This window comes from Hippichthys cyanospilos, chromosome 3, assembly GCF_059441005.1.
Source record: "Hippichthys cyanospilos isolate Australia breed blue-spotted pipefish chromosome 3, RoL_Hcya_1.0, whole genome shotgun sequence".
Lineage (NCBI taxonomy): Eukaryota > Metazoa > Chordata > Actinopteri > Syngnathiformes > Syngnathidae > Hippichthys > Hippichthys cyanospilos.
The window spans coordinates 2,371,481-2,396,227 of NC_142371.1; the positions used below are offsets into that span (position 1 = coordinate 2,371,481).

Consider the following 24,747-nt stretch of genomic DNA (forward strand, 5'->3'; position numbering starts at 1 on the left):
CCCAAAATCCACCCGTTTTTATTCATCTCGGGGGCACTTGATGTCGGTTGAAAATGACATCACAGCCGTTAAGGTAATGACCAATCATGGCTCATTTGTTTTCTGAGTCCGGTCTTGTGACATTTGCAAGCTGAGCCATGACTGTTCCTTCCCACAGCCCTAATAACTGTGATGTCATTTTCAAAATGGCTGCCCTATACTATGGATAAAAACTGATGGTTCTGGCTGCCTAATTCATTTTCCATAAATGCAATATTACCGGTAATTTGAATATCATATTTTGCCCAGTGTGGCTACATTGAACATATTGCGAAGAAAATGTTTGTCTTGATTTTTCTTTTAACAAATCTGAACAGTATTTTATTAATGCATATTGAAGACATCTGGTACAATAAATCACTTGCAGTGACTCCTAAAAAGCTATAAATGACACATTAGGTGATTGATAAACCATTCACAAAGTATAAATTGAATGAATAATAAATATAGTACACAGAAAAACATGATACATGAAGATAAATGTAACGAGATGAATAGATGTTTTAATCCTGAGTATTATTCAAGTTAAACATATGATACTTTAAACCAAGTGCATTATATATTCCACAGCAAATGCATTTAGTAGAAACATGTTAACTGCTTAGTTAGCACTATATAGCCAATTTCCATTTTTTCCTTTGGGAAAAACTGATCCAACAGGAAGTTAACAGAATCCCAGACTGAATTGTGCTTGACCTCAGAGCTTCCACGGTATTGTCTCTCTTTATGAACAACTGTGCAATATTTTGACAATTTTTGGATCATTTTCTTACGCATCATTTTTGCAGAGTTTTAGCCAAAGGATGGCACTCCTGGTAGTTGATAACTAAGTGATCATGCCATGTTGAACTTTGATATTTTGTCACCATCTGGGTGTAATTTCAGCTTCCTAGTGCCTCCTTTCTATGCTTTCCCTTTGATGTGAAACATTTTTTATGTAAAGATCAAAGGATTGGATAAAATACCGCACAAGGGTTAAACTAGAACCTGTCATTGAGAGCTTTACTGATTATATGCCAACATACGTATGTACATGAACAATGTTCTACATGTTTAAGTGGTATTTGTCAGTCACATCCAAAAGAAGCGTATCCAAGGAATGTTTTGAGGTCCAACAGCTTGTACACATGGAGCCTTTCAAAAGCCACTTCAGAGTTCCCACATTGGTGGCTGGAGAGACAAGTGAGGCAAATGTGTGTGATCCAAAAGTAGGTGCCAAAATTACTGGCAGGCTGATTGTTACACTGGTCAGAGCCCCCATGGGGTTTCCTGCAAACAAGCACACCATGAGGCAACAGGACATGGACGCCAGGCCAATGCAGCGACTCAGGACAGTGAGTGTATCTGGTGAGAAACTGTCACACAGTCCCAGTAGCAGGCATGAGCTACACAGGACACAACACGCTGTGTTGCGGTCTTGACTGAGCCAAAGGAAGTGGAAGGCAAGCAGTGCTGGAGCCAGAATTTCTCCGGACCATTCTGCATCTTTTTGGAGGGAGGTAAGGAAAGTACTAGAGAAAGGCAAAATAGCAAGTCCTGCAGAGATTCCAACCACGAAAAAGCCAACTGAGGGAGCTCTGTGATCCTACAGAAGCAAGACAAGAGACCAAAAATAATAATCGAACATATACACACAAATTTCATCAAAATAATCAAAACTAGAAAAAAGGTCAATACATATTAGTTAAGTACAATGTTCAAAGTAGGAAGTAGTTCACGACGTATAAGTCCCAGCTACTTGTTCTCTAGAAATATTAAAGAAAAATGTTATCCAGTAGATGTATTTGTATATTTACCCAAATATGCCATTAATGGAAATGTAGATGATTCCACAATAATGACAAAGGTTTTCAACATAGGTTGTCAACTAGGAAACCTACCTTAAATAGTTTATATGAGGAGAAAATAGCTGAGCAAAACAAAACAATATTGATGATTAATGATATCCACGCATTGAACGCCATCAACTCGAAAGACGATTAACTTGTAAAACTAACAATAGGGCGCGTGTCAGGGAATAGCTTTAACTATAATATATTATAAAATCGGATTATATGCGATCTCCTTTTGCGGTTCACACAAAATGTTAACCAGACAAGTCGAACTTTGCTTAACAGTGGCGCGTTTGTTTGATCACGTGACACAAACAACTCTCATCAATGCGCACGCGCAAAAATCGATGCGTTCAATGTATCTCGTAAAGTCGGACATCTGCTTTGCGACATTTTCTTTTTTTTTTTTCTTTTTTCTTTCTCTGGGTCACCTGGGTAATATCTGAACATTGTCCGGTTTAACTAAAATCGCGGACAGACGTTAGTTGACCTAATTTCACGACTTTATTTTAAATGGTTCCTCCTAGTCTCAGATGCGAAGACATTTCTATTTAACTGTGATTTAGTTGCAGAAATACGGATATTATTTAAAGGCGTATTAAAAAAAAACAGTTACGTTTATTTGACTTGAATGGTGAGAAAGTCGTTCAGATAACTTGAAAGCAAGTTCTCAAGGGAAAAAATGGCGCCCTTTACTTTGGTGGCTTTAACTGAAGAGTGGATTGTAAACAAATTGGGACTAAATCACGAACGCCTTGGTAACATTACTTCCTACTTACTAGAACCAAACACATTCACGAGTAAACTAAATCTCAGTCAGTCAATGAAAAATATAAGCTATTCTCACTGGTTGTGGAATTGCTAACATAGTTGCTGTAAATATACGCTATAAACGGAATTACTCTGAAAAGAAAACTATTTTTAATTTTGCTATATATTCCAAACAGGAGATGTTCGTTCATTGAGTCTTCCTGGTACATACAAGCAGAAAATTGGATTTCTGGGAAATGGACTAGCCAACTTTGAACGTCTGAAATCACTGAATCTATCACATAATTCTTTAGTCTCTGTTGAGGTAGGGTTAAACGTTTGAATCACTGTTTTTTTGTGGCTTTTTAACGTGTGTAATGTCTTTTGCTTTATCTCCTTAGGCTCTGCAACATCTAAACCATTTGAAAGTCCTAAATCTATATTATAACTGCATACCTTCCCTTGAGGAGGTAAAGGTCCTATTTGTGTTGCCAGTTTTGAGAGACCTTGATCTGAGACTCAATCCTCTTGGCAAGACTGAACCACACTACCGGCCTTTTGTAGTTCATGCCATGGCTGGCCTACGCAAGTTAGGTAAGATGGTGCGCCAAAGTTCGATAAAATGTCACGAAGATTGTTAGTTTTAGGTTTAGTTTGCGTGTTTCATGCACATCTTTGCTTTCAGACGGACGTCCGATTGAAGATGGTGAGCGTAAGACTGCCAAGAAGAAGTATTCACAACTAAGGTACAAGGAGGCCAAAAGAGTTGTTGTTTTTTAATGGGGCCCCCACAATCCCTTGGCTGTCTGCATTTTCTCACTCTTGATTATCAGAAGTCATAATAACAGACAGGCCCTATTGGATCGCCTCAACAAGAAGCTCTCCCTTGTGACTGATGATGAGTCAAACCAGACTGAGGCCCAACATAGTAGCCGCAGATATTCAAATGAAGAATTAAAGTCATCTCATCAGCAGCCAGGTAAGACATGTTGTGACACTTGGCGTCTTAGAAAAATAACATGGCTTCACACAACTGTTCAGTTCTTGATGATTGTAGTTTTCCTGTAAAAACATCAGTCTGTTTTCTTTGCAGTATGTGATTAAATTCTGCATAAGGAAGCACAATGTGATATTTGTGACACAAGGTGATCTTTTTAAGGAAATGTACCTTTTTTTCCAATAAATCCTTTTACAGAAAATCTTAATTCAATCTGAAAAAAAAAAAAGCTTGTTCATGTTCTTCTCAAGCGTCTGCTTATTTTAGTTGGGTAATTCCAGCACTAGGTGGCAACAGTGGACCACTTCAAAATGTTTTCATAGCTCCAACATGTTAGTCAAATGAATGTTTTTGTTTGTTTGTTTTTTCAAGAAAATGGGACTCAGTTGTTTATTTTGAGTGTTTAGTCAGTCAGGTTTTGACTTCTGAATTCATAAATGTGGACAAAAAAGTCTGCTGTCATATTACTAATGTTACTAAGGCCCCACCCGTATGTCATCCCTTTACTCTAAAACAGTGGTTCTTAACCTGGGTTCGATCGAACCGCCGCAGAGGTCCACCCCTCAGTCTAAAAAATCATATTTTATTTTTTCTAAAGAAGGTTTCGGTGAATGAGCATATGAAACTGGTGGGGTTCGGTGCCTCCAACAAGGTTAAGAACCACTGCTCTAAAACAAGACCTTGCATTTCTGTTTGTGTGTGTACATGTCTGTGTCATGTGCAACCGATAATGTACAGTATAATCAACCAAATGAATACAAAAAATACATTAACAATAATCTCTGCATGCATTGTAGGCAAACAAATCAGTGTTTATTACTGCAGTTGTAAATAAATACTGTACTTAATAGTTTGTCCAAAGTGCTGTCATATCCTACCACCTCAAAAATATCAGAAATGTATGTTACATTTGGACCCAAAACCTGATAGTGGTGGTAGTTGTATAAGTGTTGATGTTAATCATTGTGTTGCGACATCTTCAAGCTCAAGACCGCCAATCTCCCATTTCCCATCATACTGGCTCCAACCCCAACTTGCACCCTTCACAGATGACTGAAGGCGCCAGCTCACTGCCACAAGAGGAAAAAGAACAGGAGGTACACAGTCGGCAATATCATCAGCTGTGACGATTTTCTGTTCCAGCTTGTTGCTACATTCACATGTTATCAGATAATCTAAATGCTCCTTCCAGTATAGTTACAAGAAGCCCTTGGGAGAGTTGCTTGACCTCATGGACAAACAATGGGTGGGGCAGAGAACTTTGCAACTTAACACTAACTTCCTGAGTGAGTTTGCAATGGGGAATTTGTGTAATTGCAGGAAGTTGCACTAAATCAAAACAAATCTTCACATTCTCTTTTTTCTGAATCCAGCTCAGATTGTCCAGATCCTCTCCATGATGGAAAACCATATCTCTAATCAGGATGCTGAGATCAAGACCTTAAGAGAGGAAGTGGCTGCGTTGTGTCTCTATGCAGCCACACTAGAACGAGAACATGAAACTGACGTGAAAAAGTTCACCGCTGATCTGGTGATGACACTCTTGTGTGTTGCAAAATTTTGAGAACTGACAATGTTGAAAACGTTTCATGGGAAATCGTGGCAATTATATAACACAGAGATCCTTTGAAAAACATAATAAAGTCTAGATGAGAACGTGTACCTCTGTACAATATGTACGCAGTGTAATGAGGCCACAAAACCATTGAGTGTTGCAAAATTTTGAGAACTGACAACGTTGAAAACATTTGAAAACATAATACAGTCTACATGAGAACCCATACCATGTACGTAGTGTAACAAGGCCACAAAACCCACAGATTTCATCCATACAATCATGTTTTGACTACGTGTACTAATAGTGTTCATCATTGTGTTAGATTACTTTATTTCAAGAGATTCTTAGGGACAATGAAATCTAGCGTGGTTACAATAAAAGATAAAGATAAGTGATGGAAAAACCCTATGATAGGCCACCACAAATTTTATATAGACAGCTGCCACTAAATTTATTAGCAATAAGTAATATTTACAAGTGAATGAAGCTTAAACAAACCTCATTAAAACGGAATTTAATCTCTAATTCATTCGATAACGTCAGTATGTTTCATGTACAATTAATACCTTTGAAATGCATTTTGCTATTTTCTATCAACTGAAAATAATCCCGTGTTCAGGGTTCAGGTAACGACCAATTGCAGCTCACCTGTTTTCTGGATTTGTTTTATGTGACATTTGCAAGCTGAGCCGTGATTCGTTGTTACCTAAGCCCAAAGCTCATCTGAAGTCATTTTCTGCCAACAGCGAGCGGTAAGATGCGTGTTTAAAGCTTTTAATTGTACATGAAAAAGTATAGTTATCTAATGTATAGGCAAAATACTCATAACCTTTTATTGATGGAAATGGCTAAATATGTAAGTATCCCTGCAAGACTATTTCCCCAAACATCCCATGGAAAGTTTGCATTTGCGGTTTCTCTTGCAAACCAACACACATTGAGCATTTGTCCAAACTAATGCAGGGAGAACTCAACAAGCAGCTGAGGATTGCCTTGGAGGACAACGTGACCCTCCAAAAAGAGCTGATCACATCAGAACGCATATTTCGGCAGCATATGATGGAACACCCCCGTCCTTCTCAAACATTAGGTGAGTGGCAAGATCAATTGTTTTATTTCAATTTTTTTTTTTTTTTTGCTTGTTAATGATAAACCGTCACGTTTGCACGAACAGAAACGCAGAGAAGGTGGAGAAGAGCAAGGGAAAAGTGATGGAGGCCCAGCGTGCCAATGAAGATCCTCTGGTATGCTCCACTATTTTAGCTTTGGTGAGAAAAAAATTCTAGTGTCAATTTTAAAAACATCGAGAGATGAATGAATTGAATTTCATAATTAATTCATCCAATTAACCTCTTTTGTTGCCAAAGGAATAAAAAATGAAGAGTAATTAAGATTTGTAATTACTTAAGTGAGACTTAAAATTTGAGTAATTAGAGTAATCTCATTTTATTCTCACAGAAAAATTTCTGAGAAAAACCCTCAAACAATATTTTAACCTTTAGTTCCTATGTTTTTGATTGTCAATTGCCACATAATTAGAAAGTAACAGACTTGCTCAAACGCGGTTGTTCTCAAGTTTAGTTTGGCAGAGAGCTTTGCTATGGCTCATATTAGTGCCTTTGTTGCTACTGCTTGGTATGTCTGCAGTTGCAGTTGCTGGATGTTTTACATTTATGGGGTAGGGTAAACTTGAGCAGCTTCTATGGTAAGCACTGCGCAAGAATGCACTGCTAGCCAGATTTGCAGTTTGCTTTATTTTCCCCTCCAATGTGTTCGGCCGTATTTTCACTTAGCTGTTCATTATTTTAAATAATGTAGAAAGCCAGCGTTTATTCCAATTTAAACTTAAGAAAAATAATTTATTAAAGGAGGCTTGTGTGTGTATTAACAAATGATTTTGGAGTGAAATGTTTGTGACTCGTGGTTGTGTCTCCTTTTAACCTCTGTTGTCTTTCACATTTGTAGGTCAGAGCAGATGGAAGACTAAGCAGCACTGAAGCCCAATGGATGCATCAAGCTTTCAGCTGTGCTGTGAGGTTTTTGTTTTTTTTGTTTTTTTTACACACAGACACCACCTCAGATTCGAGGCATCAGGCACGTACACACACATGCAAAGACAGAGCAGTGAAGACCATATCAGAATAGTTGCCACAATATTTATATTTTCTGTTTTATATGCCCAAACAAGCTGTAACATGATGCTTTCACTTTCACAGCATGAGTGTTTTGTGTGCTTTTTTTTATTGTTATTATTTTATTTTCAATAATGCACTACAAATCATGAACACACAATTAAGAGGTCTAAAGAACAAGTACAAAGATCCACTGCATGCACCGGGGGACACAATAGCACATTAAAATGTTATGAATTAAAAAATCACACACACATATTGTTCCTCCACATTAAAGGTGCACAGTATTTGGCATCAAGCACAGGGAGCTTACTCGAGCGACTGCAGCAGACAAAATAATTACACCGATAGCTGCTATAGTTTTGCGGCTGCGATTGCAGGCAAGTGTGACAACAAGCACTTGTCACTATGTTAAAAATGTTCTACAAAAGTATACTGTTAGAATTGTTTTTTTCCCCTTTCATCTTAGACAGTATTTAAGGATATAACCGGCATTCCCTGCTTTACTTCAGTTCAATTTGTGCCTTGGATGATGATACCACACGTTAAAAGGTTCTCTGGATAACAAATATAACAGCATTTGATGGTGGCCAACATTGTACACGTACATATTCTTTAGATTTCAAGCATTCACATCATTTCATCATCACTTTTCAGGACTTCAGATTTCTGAGCAAGAAAACAGCTGTCCAGTAGTCTGTCCCTTACAGCAGGCACAGTAGAGCAACCACAACACAGTTCTACTATCATTTCTGCGCTTCTCCATCAAATGTAATATACATAATAACATGCACAAGGTACAGAAACACAGAAAGGAATATTCAGCCAGAGTCAGAAATCAAACAAAGTGGCTACAGTTATTAGAATACACATCATCTAACCACAAATATATTAGAAATATTTTGCATACATGGGGGAGCTAATATCCGATGTCAAATGTTAAAAATACAATCGTAACTTGCGTAACTGTGCTTCTGCTTGTTAAAGTCACAGATTAATTCAGTCACTACCAGTGACGGCTAAAGACGTCGAAAATCCATTTTTTACTGGGCTGGCAATGAATAGTTTAACTCATTTACTACTAGTGGGTAAAAAAAAAAATCCATTTGAACTGGACTGGCAATGAATCGACTTTAAAAATAGATACAAAATAGTGTTAATGAAGATGGGAGAGAAAAATATGAGAATCACATTAACTGGACTTGGGAGACAAAATGGCTGAGCAGAAGGCATATTCATAAAATGACTGATTTTATAAAAGGAAGAATATGAACAGCAGACAAGCAATAGACAAAAATCAGAACATTAAATATACATCACCATATGTATGCCAATTGTCTGCCAATTAAAATCTTATAAGTGGGCATAGAAAGTATTTTTCCTGCAAATGAAAGTGCAATGTTATTACATAAAATCCTTGTACCTTACTTGTTGCTTTTCTTGGCTTTCATTGTTCATTGTGCTTGATGAATATTCTAAGGCCCGATCAAACCACAGAGCTTCATTATCATCATCATCATTGGCATTCTCCGCTTGGCAGTAACTCACTATTAGACAGGAATGTACCAGCTGGTGAAGACTTTGTAAAAATAGATGTAAACAGTTTTCCAGTTCTCACACTTTCACAAAGAGAGGAATTCTCCCCGCACACACATACACACAAAATAACCGCTGGGAAAATATTTGACAACCTGTTTTGTTTTGTTTGTATTTTTTTTTCGGGTACTCTTTTCGAAGGAAATGATCCTAGCCGTCTGCACGTTTATCTCCGCCCCTCACATGGGTTTGGCAAGGGAAGGTTTGGTGACCTTTTTTTCGTAAGAGCCTTGATGCTTGTATCCTGAGACGTACCCCGAAGTGTCGACCAGGTCTACTCGTCCCGCTTTCCCCTTCCCGCGTCCCGTGTCGTCAAAGCGCTCCTTGTGCGACCCCGTGAACTTGCTGGTGTCTGTCAGTCGGTTCACTGTCGGTGAAGCTACGGCTCTCTGCAGGAGAGTTGAAGGATATTAAAGACCCACCTAAAGGTCACTTGAGGATCCGATTTTACAAGAACTTTTACCGTGACACCGGAGATCACAGGCGTCTTCCCCTCAATCAGCTTGAAAACCTCCGCCTCCGCCTCCTCTCCGGTCTTCTCTCTGTACTTCTTCCTGGCAAGCTCTCCTAGCGCAATCTTGAACTCGTCATATGTGATGGTGCGACAGGATTTCTTCCTGAAACGGTAAAATGATTTGTTACAGGAAGGCGCTGGGAACTCTAAAATATCCGCTCACAGGATAATCAAGAAAAAGGAAAGTTCTCAAAGCACTGATGACAGCAGATGATGTAGTGATGGTCTTACCACTTTCAGTATCTTGCTTCTCAGTTTGTACATAATAATTGACAGTCCTGGTGGCTTAAAAGCCTTAAAGGCACATCTTATTTACCCAAAGGTAAAAGTTTGTGTAATTATGCTTTACGCCAGAAATGAATATCATAATTGTGGGATGTAAACGCACTTGAATGAAAAGTTAGATTTTGTTGTTGTTATTTATTGTGATTCTATAAGACTTAGAACAAAAACTCAGTTTATTGGTGCTTAAGTAAACATCTTAACTAGGGGTACCAATAATTATTGAGGGTGCTGTACGAACTGAGAAGCAAGATCCTGGAGACAAGACACACCTAAGATAACAATCCAGACTAAAGTGCTGAAGTATCTAATTTTAGTAATCTACCCATCCTTATCTTCAAAATTCTGAACACAAACACCAACCAAACTATCAGACACTATCCAAACACTCCAATAAGTGACTCAAATATTTTTTCACAAAACCCCACATTTTAATGTCTATGTCGCGCCTCGATAACACACTCGGTGGACACACCCTCCCATTAATCGACAAAAGCCCCGGAGCCTCGTCTCGTTACTAAAAAAAACTCTTGGGTTGACTTCCCCTTTAAAAATGATGTCCAGATATGATGTCCTTCAATGATAACTTGGCATATCATGTCACATCCGTTCAAGGTCATAGCATGTGCTTAGAAACTTGGTCGTCAAATCAAATAAGCGGATACCTCCAATTTCCAACCTATGCTTGCCTCAGTCTGTAATGGGATATTTGCACTGAACATTTAGATTACTATAATATTCTGTAATACTTTGACTACTTTTATAGTTCCGAATGCGTTTATTTCATTGAAATTTTAGCGCAACGTCAGCATTCATGCGCCGTTTGAGAAAAGACACTTTTACTTGTAACCGGCTACTTCATGTGGAACCAAACGTATTGACATTTATAAGGTCAGCTTGTTAACAGCTGGCAATAAGTCAGATCTTCCTCACTCATGCTCCCATCTGAGAGCGCTTGACTTGCCTAGTTGGCCGTGTGCCCCTTTCACTTCCACATAGTAACAAACACAAACATTCATCGCTGTGGAGATAGATCAACCAAACAACAGCATACGAAGCCCAACCGTCTCCCGGGGCAACCTGCCGTCATAGCAACAAGACACAGTAAACAGGGGTGTTAGGGTTTATCATTCTTTTTTCTCCCCCAATTGACCTGGTCTGTTTAGGCGGTCCGTCAGTGTTGAATATTTGGGCGTTCCATGCTCGGAATCATTCCCGTGCTGCCTAATGTCACACGGGAAGCTGAACTTCCACTGCCGTTTCTGTCTGATGAAGACAAATGTGTGTCCCCATCAGATTGAGTCATACTGGCTTATGGTTAAGCTTTGTAAACAAACAGCAAATCAGCATTTAAGACGGTTACAATGAAGAAGGATAAAGGTTGGACAGGGAGTGGAACATTAGTTCACCTTGGAAAACTGCAGCTGACCTGTTTTAATTTACATACTTGAACCATCTGCTGGACCGCGAACCATAAGTACGCAGACGGAAGAATGTGTTTAATCCACGGCTTCCAATAACGCTCACTGATGGGGAACCACGGCATGGAAAATAAGGCCACCAGAAAACCATGCCAGTAATTAATTAGTCTGCACTTGAGTTTTACGGCTGTCACAGTTTATATTGAGGCTCCGTGCTCTTAACACTCGAAACCTCCGGAATCACTCAGCCACACGGTCTTCAGCCAGCGCTCATTAATTTCATGTACATGTGCATGCAAAGAGCCTTGACACTGATTAAAGGAAAACTCACAGCCGTCTTCCGCTGCTCAGTCATGCCTGGAGCCAGTCGGTACGTGAATGCCAACCCCCAGTCTGGACCCCGCTGCACTTGACACAGATGCTACTGCACTGACCTCAACGCGATAGACGCGTGTCTGTTGTCGATACAGTCGCCAAATTACCAGTTTCCATAGCTTTGCTAATGTGAACTGAGTATCAACACAATACAAAAGACATCTTGTATTTTTTCAGATTAGATGAAGAATGATTGAAGGCCTGAAGTTAGTATTCACTCCCAGCCCAATTAAAAGGAATTATTGACTTACATGGCTGTCAATGGCAGTGAATTAGGTGATATTGTGTTTGAGGAATATAGAATTAGTTAGCCAATTTTACCATCTCATGGGGTAAACTTTTTGCCGTTTGTTGTTGATGAAAAATGACATCACAGTTGCTCTGGGCTCAAGTGAGCAATCATGCCTCGGTTGTGAATGTTACATGATCAAACTCTGAAATTTCACTGAATGTTGAAATTAGGCATACAGCGATCAATCTTTGCTATTCAGATATCCTACCACAAATTCAAGTCGAATATTAAGTATTTCTGATAAAAATAAAAAATAAATTTTATTTTTGCTTGGTATTTTCTTTGAATATAGATGACCAAATAACACATTGCCACTTAATTATGAATGACCAACCTTTATCATTTTTTAATTATCAACTTTTTTTTCTTTTTCTTCAAATTTGAACTGAACTGAACTTAGGTACACATGACTTTCCACCTCATCCCCCCATAAAATTTGGTCTAAGAGATGAATTTGCAGGCTGAAAAACCACACTTGAGTCAGCATGGTTTGTTTCATGTGATCATTTGGGATGGCAACTTTGACAGCTTGTGAGCATTAAAGTGTGCAGTCATTTACATCTATTACACTATCCTATATGGAGCACTCGAGTGCTGCGAGCTAGCGGCTAATGCGGATTATTTATGTTAGGCACAGCTATAATGGAGCCTGAACCACGAGTAAAAATTGACAACTGGTGCCGTATGCCTATCTCAGTGTGATTAAGTCGTTAATTGGGGGTCGTATTGGGGGTCAGAGCAACAATTGCAAAGAAAGACAGTGCAGATGTTATGCGGCAAAACACTTCTAATAACAACTTCAAAATAAATGCATACCAAGACATTCATGTCCATATTTTATTCAGTAAAGTACGGTTTATTTTGAAGTTGGCAATTCCTGACATGTATTAACAATTATTGCTGTAATTGGCTTGTCATTTTTTTCTGACCTGTACATAACTAAGCGGGTGTCCAGAGTGAAAAGAATTCATATATGCCACAAGTCCAAAATTCTATTATAATCTTGATTGCCATGGAAACCATCACAATTTACACAAGTCTGGCTGGTTATGTTCAAAATCCACAAAGTCAGCCTGAAATTTCATATTTCATGGCCTGTCCCACTCCTGCAGCAACACTTGATGAGTTACTTCCAACCATATTCTCCTTTGTTCTCATAATTTATCTAAGTTACTACCATTTGATTATATGACACATATTTGCAGGAACAAGTTGTGATACGTCCAACTATCTAGCACACTTTGTTCACTTAGTAAATAAAACATTTCCCTCTTTAGTGCAATTGAGGTCACAGTTTATTATTAGAGTCTAGTGCACTTAAATCAAGCAGCAAAGTATGAACCAATCTAGCCTGGGGAGGAACAGGAGGACTCATCCATCCAGATCTTTTGTTCTGGTTTTTGATAACAGCCTGGCTTAGTGGCATGTTCAAAACCCAACAGAAATACTGTAAAGCAAGTCATGGACCAGTATGGCTCCAAAACACCGCTGCATGTTTGATCACATCTAAATGTGTTTTTCCTCTCCCCCTTCAGTGTGCTCATAATTACAACCCAAGCGATGTTTATGCCACTTCATTGGACTTTGGGGCATGCGTGAGAGTTCAGTGACTAAGTCTGAAGTCATCGCCGCTTCGGCATCCGTAATATAGAAGCAGTCCTGTCATGGCACATCTGTGGTGAACCGCATTTAGCCAAATACATCAGCCTCAGAGTCATGTCTGGATTGATATTTTCTCATGTAACAAGGACTTATCTCTTCTATTTACGGATGGGTGAGTGCCGATGTCAATATTGGGCCAATACCAGCCTTATTTTAAAGGGATACCAAATTCATTTGACTTTTTTCAGCAGTAAAAACTTCAGTTAATCTTTTGTCTTTATATCATTTGACAACTACATTATTTTTAATGTACAATCAGTTGCCTTTTAAAACAAATATCGGCACTTGCTGTTGAACAAAAAATACATCACACGAAGGCTCAGGTAACAACCAATCATGATTCAGCTTGCGTCACATGACCAATCCTAGAAAGGTATTAATTGCACATGAAAAATAATTACTGGTAGTTATCAAATAAACTATAGACCAAAAATTAACTATAAATGTGTTAATTATTTAGTCAAAATGGCTAAATAAGTTTAATAACATTCAAAAATATCAAAGGTTTATGGTGACTGCTGATACTAGCCACAGATACCTAAGGGGATACAAAAATTATGCTATTTTTAGTAGTCAAAGTTTTATATCTTGTCAAGACTTAATTTGACAACTAAATCATTATTTTTTAAAATACATATAAAGTATTTTGCTAGCTGCTGAAAATGAAATGTATGACATGTATTCAGGGCATAGGTCACAACTTAATCATGGCACAGTTAGCGAACGTCAGAAGATCAACCAACGTAAACAGATGTCACATTAGCACTGTTAGAAATTGTGAATCATTTTCAATGGACAGCATGTTGACAGTAAATGTTTTACTGCTGAAAATGGCTAAATATCCTATTTTGGGCAATGAAAAGTTCATATTTGTCTATCCTCAATATGACAACCGAATATTTTCCAAGTACTATTAAGACATTTAAAACTACATTTTGCTACTTGCTGTCGACCGAAAATGAATTTACTTAGGGGGTACATCAAATCATGATCCAACATGCAAACGTCACATGACTAAACCCAAAAAGCAGTTGAGCCGTGATTGGTCATTATCTTGGAAACAAATTAATTTCTGAAAGTATTAAATGTGCGTGGAAAATAATTTAGTTGTCAAATTAAATACAGAGAAAATAAGAACTTTTTACTGGTGAAAATGTCTGGATAAGTGGTCTATACCTTTAAGACAGTGATTCCGGGTTCGATCGAACCCAAAAGGTTTGGTGTGCTGGTCTCAGGGGTTCGGTGGAGCCTTTGCTGATTTGTTGTGAGTTCATGGACCGTGTTAGTTATGTTCTTTAAACAAGGTGATGTTCATACACGGTTCATTTTGTGCACCAGTAAAAAAAAACAAAAAACAAAAAAAACCCATTTAACTGTGTTTTGAATTTGATAGAAATTATATTTTATTCTTCACTTAAGCAACAAGGTTAAGAACCACCGCTTTAAGACCAAAAAAATGTATCTAATCCGACTGGGCAGTAGTTGGCGCTATAATGCAATTTGACACTGACACACCTAGCCATGTTTATGGTGGAGGAAGTCTGCTTTCTTACTTGACTTTGGAGAAGACAATGTCAACATCTGTGAGAGTGATGGTCTTGCCGTCGATCACGCCGCAGTCCTTGCAGAGCTTGGACCAGTTCTTCCCGTGCATGTCTTTGCCGGTAGCGCGCGTGTCGCCATGAATGGCAAAACGTCGGAACGCTTCCTCTAATGCGGTCAGCTCCACCGGTGTGGATGAGCCCACACCTCCTTCGCTGGTCCCGTTTGAGTCGGTGGAGAGCCTTTTGGAGGCACGGTCTCTCGAGTGTTCGCTGTGCGGCCGTAGTTGGGCCGAGCTGATGTTGGTATTCTTGGCTGTCTGAACTTTAAAGTCATCTAGTCTGTCTCTGAGGGAACAAAAATTGTTTATTTCACAATCGGTTTGGTTTAAAAGACGAAGAAAGCAGATAAGATCAACTGATGTAGTGATGTTTTTTTTCTCTCGTATGTGACCCGCTCTGGCAAATATAGATTGTATAACTGAACTGCCAAATCCATGATAAAATATCAATGAACCCTGGCAACTTCAAAGATATTTTGCGGAAACCAAAATCACAATTTTTGCTCAATTTCATCTGTTAAGAGGTCAAACTTCATAGCCTTTCAAGGCTTAACATTTTGAAAGATGTTCTCACCTTCTTTTGGAATTGACTTGCCAGGAGACTTTCTGCAGTTCTAGAAAGTTTGAGGTCAATAACTTTTTCTTGTTACTGGTTTCTCAGAAACCTTTGAAAGGTGTACTGTAAAACTTGAAATTCGTTTTTCTCAAAACTAAGCATTTCAACATAGCAACGATGAAATTACTGTAAGTTATCTCTGTGTGTTATCATTTTAAAGGAAATCAAATGTACAGTCAATATGTGAATAACTCAATTTTCATTTCGTTTGACACGAGGACCATTTTGCCAGAGCTGATCACATTTATGCAAAGCCACATGCAGAAACACATGAATTTGTTTGTTTGTGTATGTACTCCAGGGGGAAAAAAGACCCTGGACAGAATGTAAGTGGTCTAAACATGTTCTAAAAGAGTAGTAGGCAGACTCCTGTAGACAACGAAGGCTTTTGGCTAACATTTTCATTGTCCCTGCCAGTGAAGCGTAGCATGCAAGATCTCATTCTCCCAAATTGCAGTGCACTGTGAATGGACTGATTTATCTGTTATGTTCTCATGGCGTTTTACAAACAGACAAATGGTGTGGGGGTATAACAAGCATAGACTGGCCGCTTATGAGTTGGGAGCTTCTGAAACTTACTTCTGGTCTGCCATGCTTGTGCAGGAATTAGCTTCCCTCTGTGCAGTGCTTGGATGAGCTGACTTGTGTTTTCTCTTTGTGCTGTGGAAAAGATGAGAATGGAGGTGGATACTGTGTAATGATGTGCCCAAATGTGACGACGGGAGGAGGAAGACAATAACAATATGCTTGATGCGTTACAATTAGAGCATTGCAATTAGTCAAATTAATACTTTTTCCCATGACTGTTTTGAATGCTATCCTTGCAAAGGTTGCTCTCCAGTTTGTACCGGAAAGCCTGAAAAAGTAGCGTGACTCGTAAACATCTAGTAGTATAAACTAACGGCACGGTACAACCCAAAATTATCATCCACCCACAGTGCATTGTATGTGACGGTCACATACTGGGTTGTAATGATTTCAATTGTTAATGTAAGTAATTGTTTTTTTGCAGATTAATCAGTGAATTCAAACAAAAGTAGCTTAAAGTTCCACACGTTTATTCGAAAACAGGGCATTATTTTAACTCATGAATTGCCCGGTAAAAATGGATCTTTGACGTCTGTAGCCGTCATTGGCAGTAGATGAGTTAAATGCGTTTTTAGTATTTGAAATATGACGTATATGTACACGTAGGATAATTAACTCATTCACTGCCAACCCAGTTAAAATGGATCTTTGACGTCTATTGCCGTCATTGGCTGCGATGAGTTAAAATGACAATACAGAAAATTCCAAATACAAATCAATTACTGTAAGATTCAGTTAAGTTGGCTCATAGTGACTATTAAAGGGTGGGTGGGGGGGGGGGGGGGGGGGGGGGGGGATTCTTATCCTCATTTCCTCAGCTAAAGCAAACAAACGTTTGCAAATTCCAGTTTGCTTCAACACCAAAAAATGAATAATTCTGCTTAGCTGGAACCAGATATTTACTTTTGAAACATTGAAATTCCAAGGATTCGGGTCATTTTAAATTAAAGTCGGTCTTGAAACAATTCATTGATTAACACAAGTTATTCTTGATTAATTTCATTATCGATTAACTGTCGATTAATCATTGCAGTGCAACTGGGTTGTGATATTTTTTTATTCTAGTGTGCTGGAAATAAAACATCTAACTCAATGTTATGTAACTGATAACATCATAGCCCGTATAAGGACTGTATAAGGACACCCTAACATACCCTTCCTTAGATACCATAAAAATATGCACCTAGTTGCTATGTTAAAACTTCTTAGCATTCCTCCAGTAAGGTATAGAAAAAATGTGACGAACAAACTTTGAGGAAATTTTAACATGACAGGCTGACGACAAATATTTGCAAAATGTCTCTACACACTGAGAGCAGCAGCACACCACCTTGACCTCAACTCACACTAGAAAAAAAACATTGCTTGAAATCCTTATTGTAGAAAGCAGAAAAATGATATACTGTACCTAAAAAGCAAATACAGTAAAATGCCATCCGTTCCAAACTCAATCCAGTGGTCCTGTATGCTCACCTTTGAGCTGTTCCCATATTTAACGCGGCATCTTGAAAGTGTGCGTAGCTATGGCAAATACTATAGCACCGTGAGTAGCTACTAGTTCAAGTAGATTCAGTACGAACTGCTACGTCTAACAAACTAACGCCCCCGCTTGAAGCAAGAAGTCCTTTTTGTCCACGTGACTCATGAAGCCCTTCACTGACTCTCCCCACAAGACTCCATGTAAAGTTAGAGACTATTGTCTCCACCCGCATGGACAGTCAACACTTAAGAACATAACCTTGCAGAGACAATGGGTACAAAAGCTAAGATTGACACAGCATAACAGAAGATATTATAAATGTGTGAATAATGTGGCTTTCAGGGACGCAAACACTGGGAGGCCTTTGTCTGATTGGAGGACGGCCCTCTCCGTGCGACCCTTGCACATTTATTCACACGCACATGGCGACATCGTAGACTCTCACGATTGACGCAAAGGCACTTTGTCATCGAGGACTCAGGCCAGCACCGCAGTTGAGTCTACAGAAAATCCTATTCTTTATATTAAATTTGACATCTGCAGTATGCTAACTTACGATTGCACCTTCTAACTTGAACAAGTCCTTTGTTAAGCTTAACGGTACGTTTGTAGGTGATTTTACGAGTGTTTTGGTTACTTGATATCAACAGATAATTTTCCACGCTGGCATGTTCTGAGTTTCAAAAAGAACGTGTAGACAATTTAGCCTTTTTATAAACAAATACAAAAATAGCTTTTTTGCTTCAGGAGAGATCTAGCTCTCGGTTTCAAAAAGGTTGGTGACCCCTGTTTAAGACAAAAGACCAAAAAAAAAAGCAATTTAGGAAGTGTTTTGGGTAACATTTTTCAGTGTTTTTATATTATTGAAATATGAATTGTATTTACATGATCAATATTAATATAGACAAGGAATTTTCAAATCTCAGGTTGATCAAAATGCTTCGTTTAAGTGATCATTCAAAAGATATACATTTTTTTTAAAATACCTAAATGATCTCTTAAATTATTAGTCAATCAAATGATTTAAAACACACACACACAAAACACATTTTGTCCTTATAACCTTGTTGTTAAAAAAGGAAGTCAAGTTAAAATGTCCTTTATAAAATCTTCTATGCACCCAACTAGTCTTCGCGGTTTTATGATAATATTGTGTATGAGGAATGTATCGAGCAGCAAAATCCACCTGTTTTTACCCATCCCAGGGGGCGGCCATTTTGCCACTTGGCGTCAAATGCAAAATGATATCCTAGTTCCTCAGAACTCAGGTAACAATCAAGCATGGCTTACCTATTTGGTCATGTGAATTTCACAAGCTGAACTGCAATCGGTCATTACCTGAGTCCTGAGCAACTGTCATCTATGCATTGAACATATTATTGTGGGAAAAACCGAGGTTGACTTCCCTTTAAAGCCCACAGTTATTTAAATTTACTTTGTTTCCTTTACAGTCTCTTTTGTTTCCCAAAATACAAAACCTTCTAAGAAACAGACATAATGATTTTAATGAGACTGACTTAAACCTAACCTATTTACAAATTACATGGTGGGTAAGCATTCCCTCTTAGAGCTTGTAGTAGTATTAACTTTGAGTGACAATTCATTGCATTTCAATGGAGCTGCTGCAAACTCAATGACACAAAGCAGTCTTTTCTCCATTCTCCACTTTATAGTCTGTCGTCTCAAGTGTCCAAGTCAAGAGGACAAGGGGCCTCCTCACACCATATGCTGAACAATATAGAAAATGAATAAATATTAGTGCTGTCAAGAGAATCAAAAAATTGAATTCAATCTAATTAAAAAAAAAAATCTCTTCAGAAAACCCCTTTTCCTAATTTAGATACATTGTATTAATGTGGCAGATCTAAAGATTCCACAATAAAACAACATCACAGACTTTAACAGATTCAGTTGTAAGCATTTACCTGCTGCTGTAATTGAAACTTGTGCCAAGTGCTGGCTGCAACGTTTTGTATTGACCATTAGTTGGAATGTTGCTGTTTTCTTTTGTCACTTGCTCAAATGTGGCATGTTCTTGAGTTTAGTATAGCAAAGAGCTTCGCAATGGCTCACCGTATTAGCATCTTTGTTGTTATTGTTAGCTGTGGCTGTAGTTACAGCTAGGTGCATTGCATTTATGCGGTAGGCTAAAGTTGAGCTGCTTCTGCAGAAAGCAATGTCCTTCCTACAACAAATGCAAATAATATCACTCTTTCATTATCAAATATTCTGTCAGGGTGATTTTTAAAGTTAAATTTATCATTCATCGGATTAAAAACACACAAATGGCCGAACACTATAACAGCCAATCATTGCCCACTTCAGAGTGTGATTGATCTTTGTTTTCCAACACAAGAAACCCGATCCATGAAGACTGATTTAATCAGCATACAGAAAGCATAAAGTTAGAGATTAAAAATGAGATTGACTATGACTGCTATTAATTGATCACATTTAATCAGTTAATCAGTTATTTTGACACCCTTAATAAATACCCTTAATATGAATACAAGCATCATTGTATTTTTTTTTAGGCCTTCAAAGCGAGGTCGAGGGTAGGTCTCCGGAGAGAAATCTGTGAGTGTATGACAGCATGCTTACATCTACTCGCCTTCTGGCAACATGCTGCACACATGAGTGCGCCAAACATAAGTTGACCCAATTTTAAGTGCATCTATTCAGAGCAACAATACACCATCACGACTGGAAACATTCTACTCATGCTCAGGAGAGGAGCTCAGCCAACATCAGACAACGTGCAATGTATGCACTGCCAAAAATGTGCTTGTTTGGCAGATGGTGTGACACATAAAATGATGACATCGTTGACGGCGAGGAGGAGGCGGAGTGTTTAGGCTACACGACATCATTTCGACGCATCCCAGTGAACCCCATCTGTGTTCTATCTCTATCTTTGCCAGGAAGAGGCTCTCGATTGGGACCAGTCAATCATCAAGTAGTAATCATTGTCCTTACCGGCAAACTCCGCCCCCATTTGCCACGCACAATCCATTTTCAGATGCAGGTCATTACAGTATTCGATTTTTTTTCCTAAAATCAATACATCCCGAAACCAAAAGGCCCTAGGTTTGATGTGAATGTACTGATAAGCAGCCAATCAAGTAATAGATTTATAATCAAGAGTTTGGAGATTAATTAATGCAAAATTTACATCAACAATATTTCAAGTGAACTATCTAATGCCACTGGAATCAGCTTACGGACCTACTGTATTTAGTCACTGTCACCCGCCCCCTCTGAAAAGAAACATCATAATGATATCATCACAGTGCAAAGGAGACCTGTGGTCACCACCACCAAACACTCTCCATCAGTCTTCGCCTTCCTCCGACTGCTCAGAATCACACACGTTGGCGTGCACTGAGCTGTAGAGTAACAAGCTGCTTCGAGCCGAGCCAGCCACAGCGGTTATTGTTGGCAGCGACAGTGAGCCCAGTAGAGATTGTGTGAAGAAAGCATGACACCATAGATGCAAATGGAGAAGGCCAAGTAGCAGTTCTTAAGCTACAGTTTTTTTGGTTGCGACGAAAGCAGAGCCAACAGTTTAAATGTGAAAATGGAAGAGCAAGTGAAAGTTGTCAGTTCAATAAATGGTAAATTGACCTTTTTACCAAAACTCCCCGAAAGCACCTTTGATAACGGTCGTGTGAAATGCATTCTTTGTAAGGAGGTGTTTGATAACCACAGTAGATAACATAAATGCAAAGCGCCCAAATTCGACTGCAGTCACAGTTAACGATGGAATCATAGACCACTAATGTAGCGATGCCAAACTAAATTTGAGAACATACTGCATTTGAGCGAATTAGTATGGAGGATGTTTTGTTTTTATGTTATTTTCTAATTATTTGGAGAATGACATAAGAAAATGGCTCCAATTTGCAGCCAGCATTGGGGACTCGACACAAACACAGCAGAAGGTTACAGCTGCATCTGTTAAGGAAACTGAATGGCTGAAGGCACTTTTATTTTTTTGTCCCTCAATAATTTAATATGCCACAATAACACAGTGTATCTTAATTTTAAAAAATGGTTAAGCATGTTCCTCAGACATTGAGGTTGAGAAAAAAGAGATTGAATAAATTGCTTGGTAGGTTACCTGAGGACTGTAAACTGTCCATAGTGAGGGCCGACCAAAATTGAATTTTTGAGGCTAATACTGATTTGTGGCAGAAAAAAAGTAAAGATTAATTCACCGATTAATTTCAAAATGTATAATGAAGAAAATAATTTTGGTTCCTCACGATATTTTTCATCGGGGTTCAAATCTATGTATTTTTTAAACAAACTGACTTTTTGGGGGATATTTGAAGGGCCATGATTGGCTGAAGAATCATTCTATAGGTCCATGGTTGTGAGAATAACTTCCTTTATCTCCTTGTCTTTTAAGTGGTCTGTGATTGACCAGTGACCAGCCCAAGGTGTATCTATTTTGCCTGTAGCCCAAACATTAGCTGCAACATACTCCAGGTCACTCATGACAATAACAAAGACAAACAAATTGTATCCTCAGAGGTCCAACTGTACTACAGTAACCTGTTTATGAAGCCATAGCAAAGAATAACACTTGCTGACCTAATTTTGACCCATTTTAGTTCACTGTACTCATTTTCACAGCGAGGCAAATTGTTTGCGACATCAGCCAAAAGGCTCTTACAGCTTTGTGAAATCTGGGCCAATGACTGTGTTCCTCCCATGCATGTCTGATTCAACCTATAGGGGGGAACACGTCACCATATCTCCCCTTGTGGCATATGAGAGTTTCTGTAATAGATATGCAGTCATTCATCCATCCTTTTCTATAGTGCTTATTCTCACTTGGTTCATGGGTGAACTGGGGCTTACCCCAGTGGGGCCCACCTTGGACTGATTGCCAGCCAATAGCAAAGCACATGCAGGCAAGAAACTATTCTTTCTCACATGCACATTTAGGGACAATTTAGAGCAGAACATTGCAGACCACATTATAATTATGACTGGCTCAGGGGGCTAGTTATGACTGTAAAAACAAATGTTTACTCAGTGTGAAAGGTTACACCAAATTTCTCATTTTGTTCACATGAAGTACACCAAGCTAACAATATGCAAAAAAAGAGTGCTTATGTTTTGCTAAAGAACAGATATAGAATAGCAGTCATACACACACAGAAAGACCAAGATTCGGACCCAGAACCTCTGAATCAATGAGCATATATGATAATTAGTGCATTGTACTGCATAATATGTAATCGATGTAATCATATTTAATGCTCAACGCATGCATGCATGTGCATGCTATTTTGCAACCCAGAGCGTCAGGAAGCTGATTAATGGGGCCATGCATCCTGTCTTGCGTGCATAATTATGTAACTAGCCTACACATAAGCTTTGCATAAAGATCTGCAGCCATAGGTCAGCCGAGGTGTCAGTCATTCACAGCGACCAACCAGCGCGCTCATACGGGTGCGTTTAGAAGATAAACACGGGCGAAGACACTCGTGTTGTTGATGTTACACAGACATGGCTGCGGGTGCAGCTGTTGCCCGAGTCAAGTGTTACATAAAGCCGCAATTGCCACATTCGCATTCGCGTACCTCAAATGTGCTCGTAAAACATTTGGATAATTGCGCTAACACGCTGAAGTAGCTGCATCCCGTCCGTTTAAAAGCCATGTCACATAGAGGGAGCGTTGACGCAAAGGAATGCAAAGAAAGGGCACCTTATAGAATCGGATGCGGTAGTATAAGGCAATCAGCTTCTGCTTTAACGATATTAAAATGTACGAGCAATTTTGCAAAATGACATTCAATAAATGGAGGCAATTACCTGGTGACGTAATCCCCCACCTCGTTGTCAATTCAAAATCATAGTTAAGTTGCACCTCCGTCCGTCCCTTTCTCTCTGCTGCCCTCGCTTCAGTCTTGCGATGATGGCTTGGTTGTCTCCCCCCCACGGGATGCTGGAGAGAGAGCAGCCCGCTGATTGGCTGCCTCGGCCCCGCGACTTGCTCCTTCTCCTCCCGCTCGGCCGCGGTGCCGTGCGTAAGCGTTGACTAACAAGCACTCGTAGCAATTAAAGCATCTTGTTTTGTTTTCCCATAGAATCGCAATGATTGGCTGACAAATATTTATCACCCTTCGAGTGCACTGCGGTTTAGTGAAACGAGTCTTGTTTTTGTCATCCTGGCGTGGATGGTGACAATTTGCTATTTAAAGATCTTTGTGAAGGATGTAGCGACACAGGCTGCCCTCTGAACCGGATTCTCCTTAAAGGTTGTTACACAACCATTGTGAGCCTAATGGCTGAACTCGGATGGGCCTTATGTAACCTTTTAGCCCTCGCCGTGGCACCAGCGTAATATGAACCCCTCACATTAGATTTGCACGTAAATGCATAAGGCCAACTTAGTGTGGATCCAACATCAGCCATGCATCAAGCAGACATCACTTATAATTCTGACAACCTTTCACACCTATTGCATTTTTAGTTGACAACAAATGGAAAATATGTTCTCAAATGTGCTAATTGCATATGAAAAAAATTGTTGTCTAATTATAGACAAAGTATTACATTTTACTGCAGAAAATATCTACACATGTAGCACTTAAACCTCACACTCTTGTTATTGTAATGTGTGAAGAGTACGGGGAGAAAACTTAAACAAGCTCAAGGAGAGCAGACAAACTTCTCACAGGAAAAGCCTGAGTTTGAACTCATGGCCTTTCATATGTAAGGCAAACGTGTTTACCACATGAGCTCCAAAAGAGTAAACATGTCTTGTCAACATCTTGGCATCACCTCAGTCATTGCAGAAATAATTACAGTAAGACCTCACCTATTCACTTTTCATAAACTTCACTTACAATATTGCTATTTTTTCCGCTTGTGGAAACTATTCTTGATTGCGTATGATTATTATACCAAGAGTACACAAGATGGCGTAACAGCCCTAACAGTATATTAGACATTTGTTTCAAGACGTAATCTTGAAGTTTTCCACTTCAACTGCT

The 24,747-nt window shown here is 39.0% G+C and overlaps 2 protein-coding genes across 4 annotated transcripts; one reads left to right on the plus strand and one right to left on the minus strand.

Moving 5' to 3' along the window:
- Window positions 1-2,318: 2,318 nt before the first annotated feature.
- Window positions 2,319-7,392, plus strand: LOC148425413 (centrosomal protein of 72 kDa-like). Of its 3 annotated transcripts, none has more exons than XR_015865067.1 (11): window positions 2,319-2,629; window positions 2,819-2,946; window positions 3,023-3,215; window positions 3,307-3,367; window positions 3,455-3,600; window positions 4,603-4,715; window positions 4,811-4,904; window positions 4,992-5,149; window positions 6,140-6,266; window positions 6,351-6,444; window positions 7,142-7,392. XR_015865067.1 is itself a non-coding variant. In XM_088410543.1 (11 exons), the coding sequence occupies exons 1-10, from the start codon at window positions 2,554-2,556 to the stop codon at window positions 6,386-6,388; spliced, it is 1,134 nt and encodes a 377-aa protein (XP_088266669.1). In that variant the 5' UTR covers window positions 2,319-2,553; the 3' UTR covers window positions 6,389-6,420; window positions 7,142-7,392. The 3 variants fall into 3 exon arrangements, 2 of the variants coding, with proteins under 2 accessions (XP_088266669.1, XP_088266670.1); XM_088410543.1 differs by having other exon boundaries at window positions 6,351-6,420; XM_088410544.1 differs by having other exon boundaries at window positions 3,470-3,600; window positions 6,351-6,420.
- On the minus strand, window positions 7,313-23,898 carry LOC148425414 (tubulin polymerization-promoting protein-like). Its single transcript, XM_088410545.1, has 5 exons — window positions 23,564-23,898; window positions 16,249-16,329; window positions 15,004-15,339; window positions 9,368-9,521; window positions 7,313-9,293 (listed from the first exon to the last, which is right to left on the minus strand). Exons 2-5 carry the CDS (start codon window positions 16,260-16,262, stop codon window positions 9,084-9,086), a joined length of 714 nt encoding a protein of 237 aa, XP_088266671.1. The 5' UTR covers window positions 16,263-16,329; window positions 23,564-23,898; the 3' UTR covers window positions 7,313-9,083.
- Between the last annotated feature and the right edge of the window lie 849 nt (window positions 23,899-24,747).

What these genes read in the sequence shown, in the direction of transcription:
- LOC148425413 (XM_088410543.1), top strand. Translation starts at nt 2,554, where the DNA reads ATGGCGCCCTTTACTTTGGTGGCTTTAACTGAAGAGTGGATTGTAAAC. An exon ending in GTCATCTCATCAGCAGCCAG is followed by an intron (nt 3,601 to 4,602) that starts GTAAGACATGTT and finishes GACATCTTCAAG; the next exon opens with CTCAAGACCGCCAATCTCCC. An exon ending in AAAAGTTCACCGCTGATCTG is followed by an intron (nt 5,150 to 6,139) that starts GTGATGACACTC and finishes AAACTAATGCAG; the next exon opens with GGAGAACTCAACAAGCAGCT.
- LOC148425414 (XM_088410545.1), bottom strand. An exon ending in ATTGTCTTCTCCAAAGTCAA is followed by an intron (nt 9,522 to 15,003) that starts GTAAGAAAGCAG and finishes TTACCGTTTCAG; the next exon opens with GAAGAAATCCTGTCGCACCA. An exon ending in CTGTGATCTCCGGTGTCACG is followed by an intron (nt 9,294 to 9,367) that starts GTAAAAGTTCTT and finishes ACTCTCCTGCAG; the next exon opens with AGAGCCGTAGCTTCACCGAC.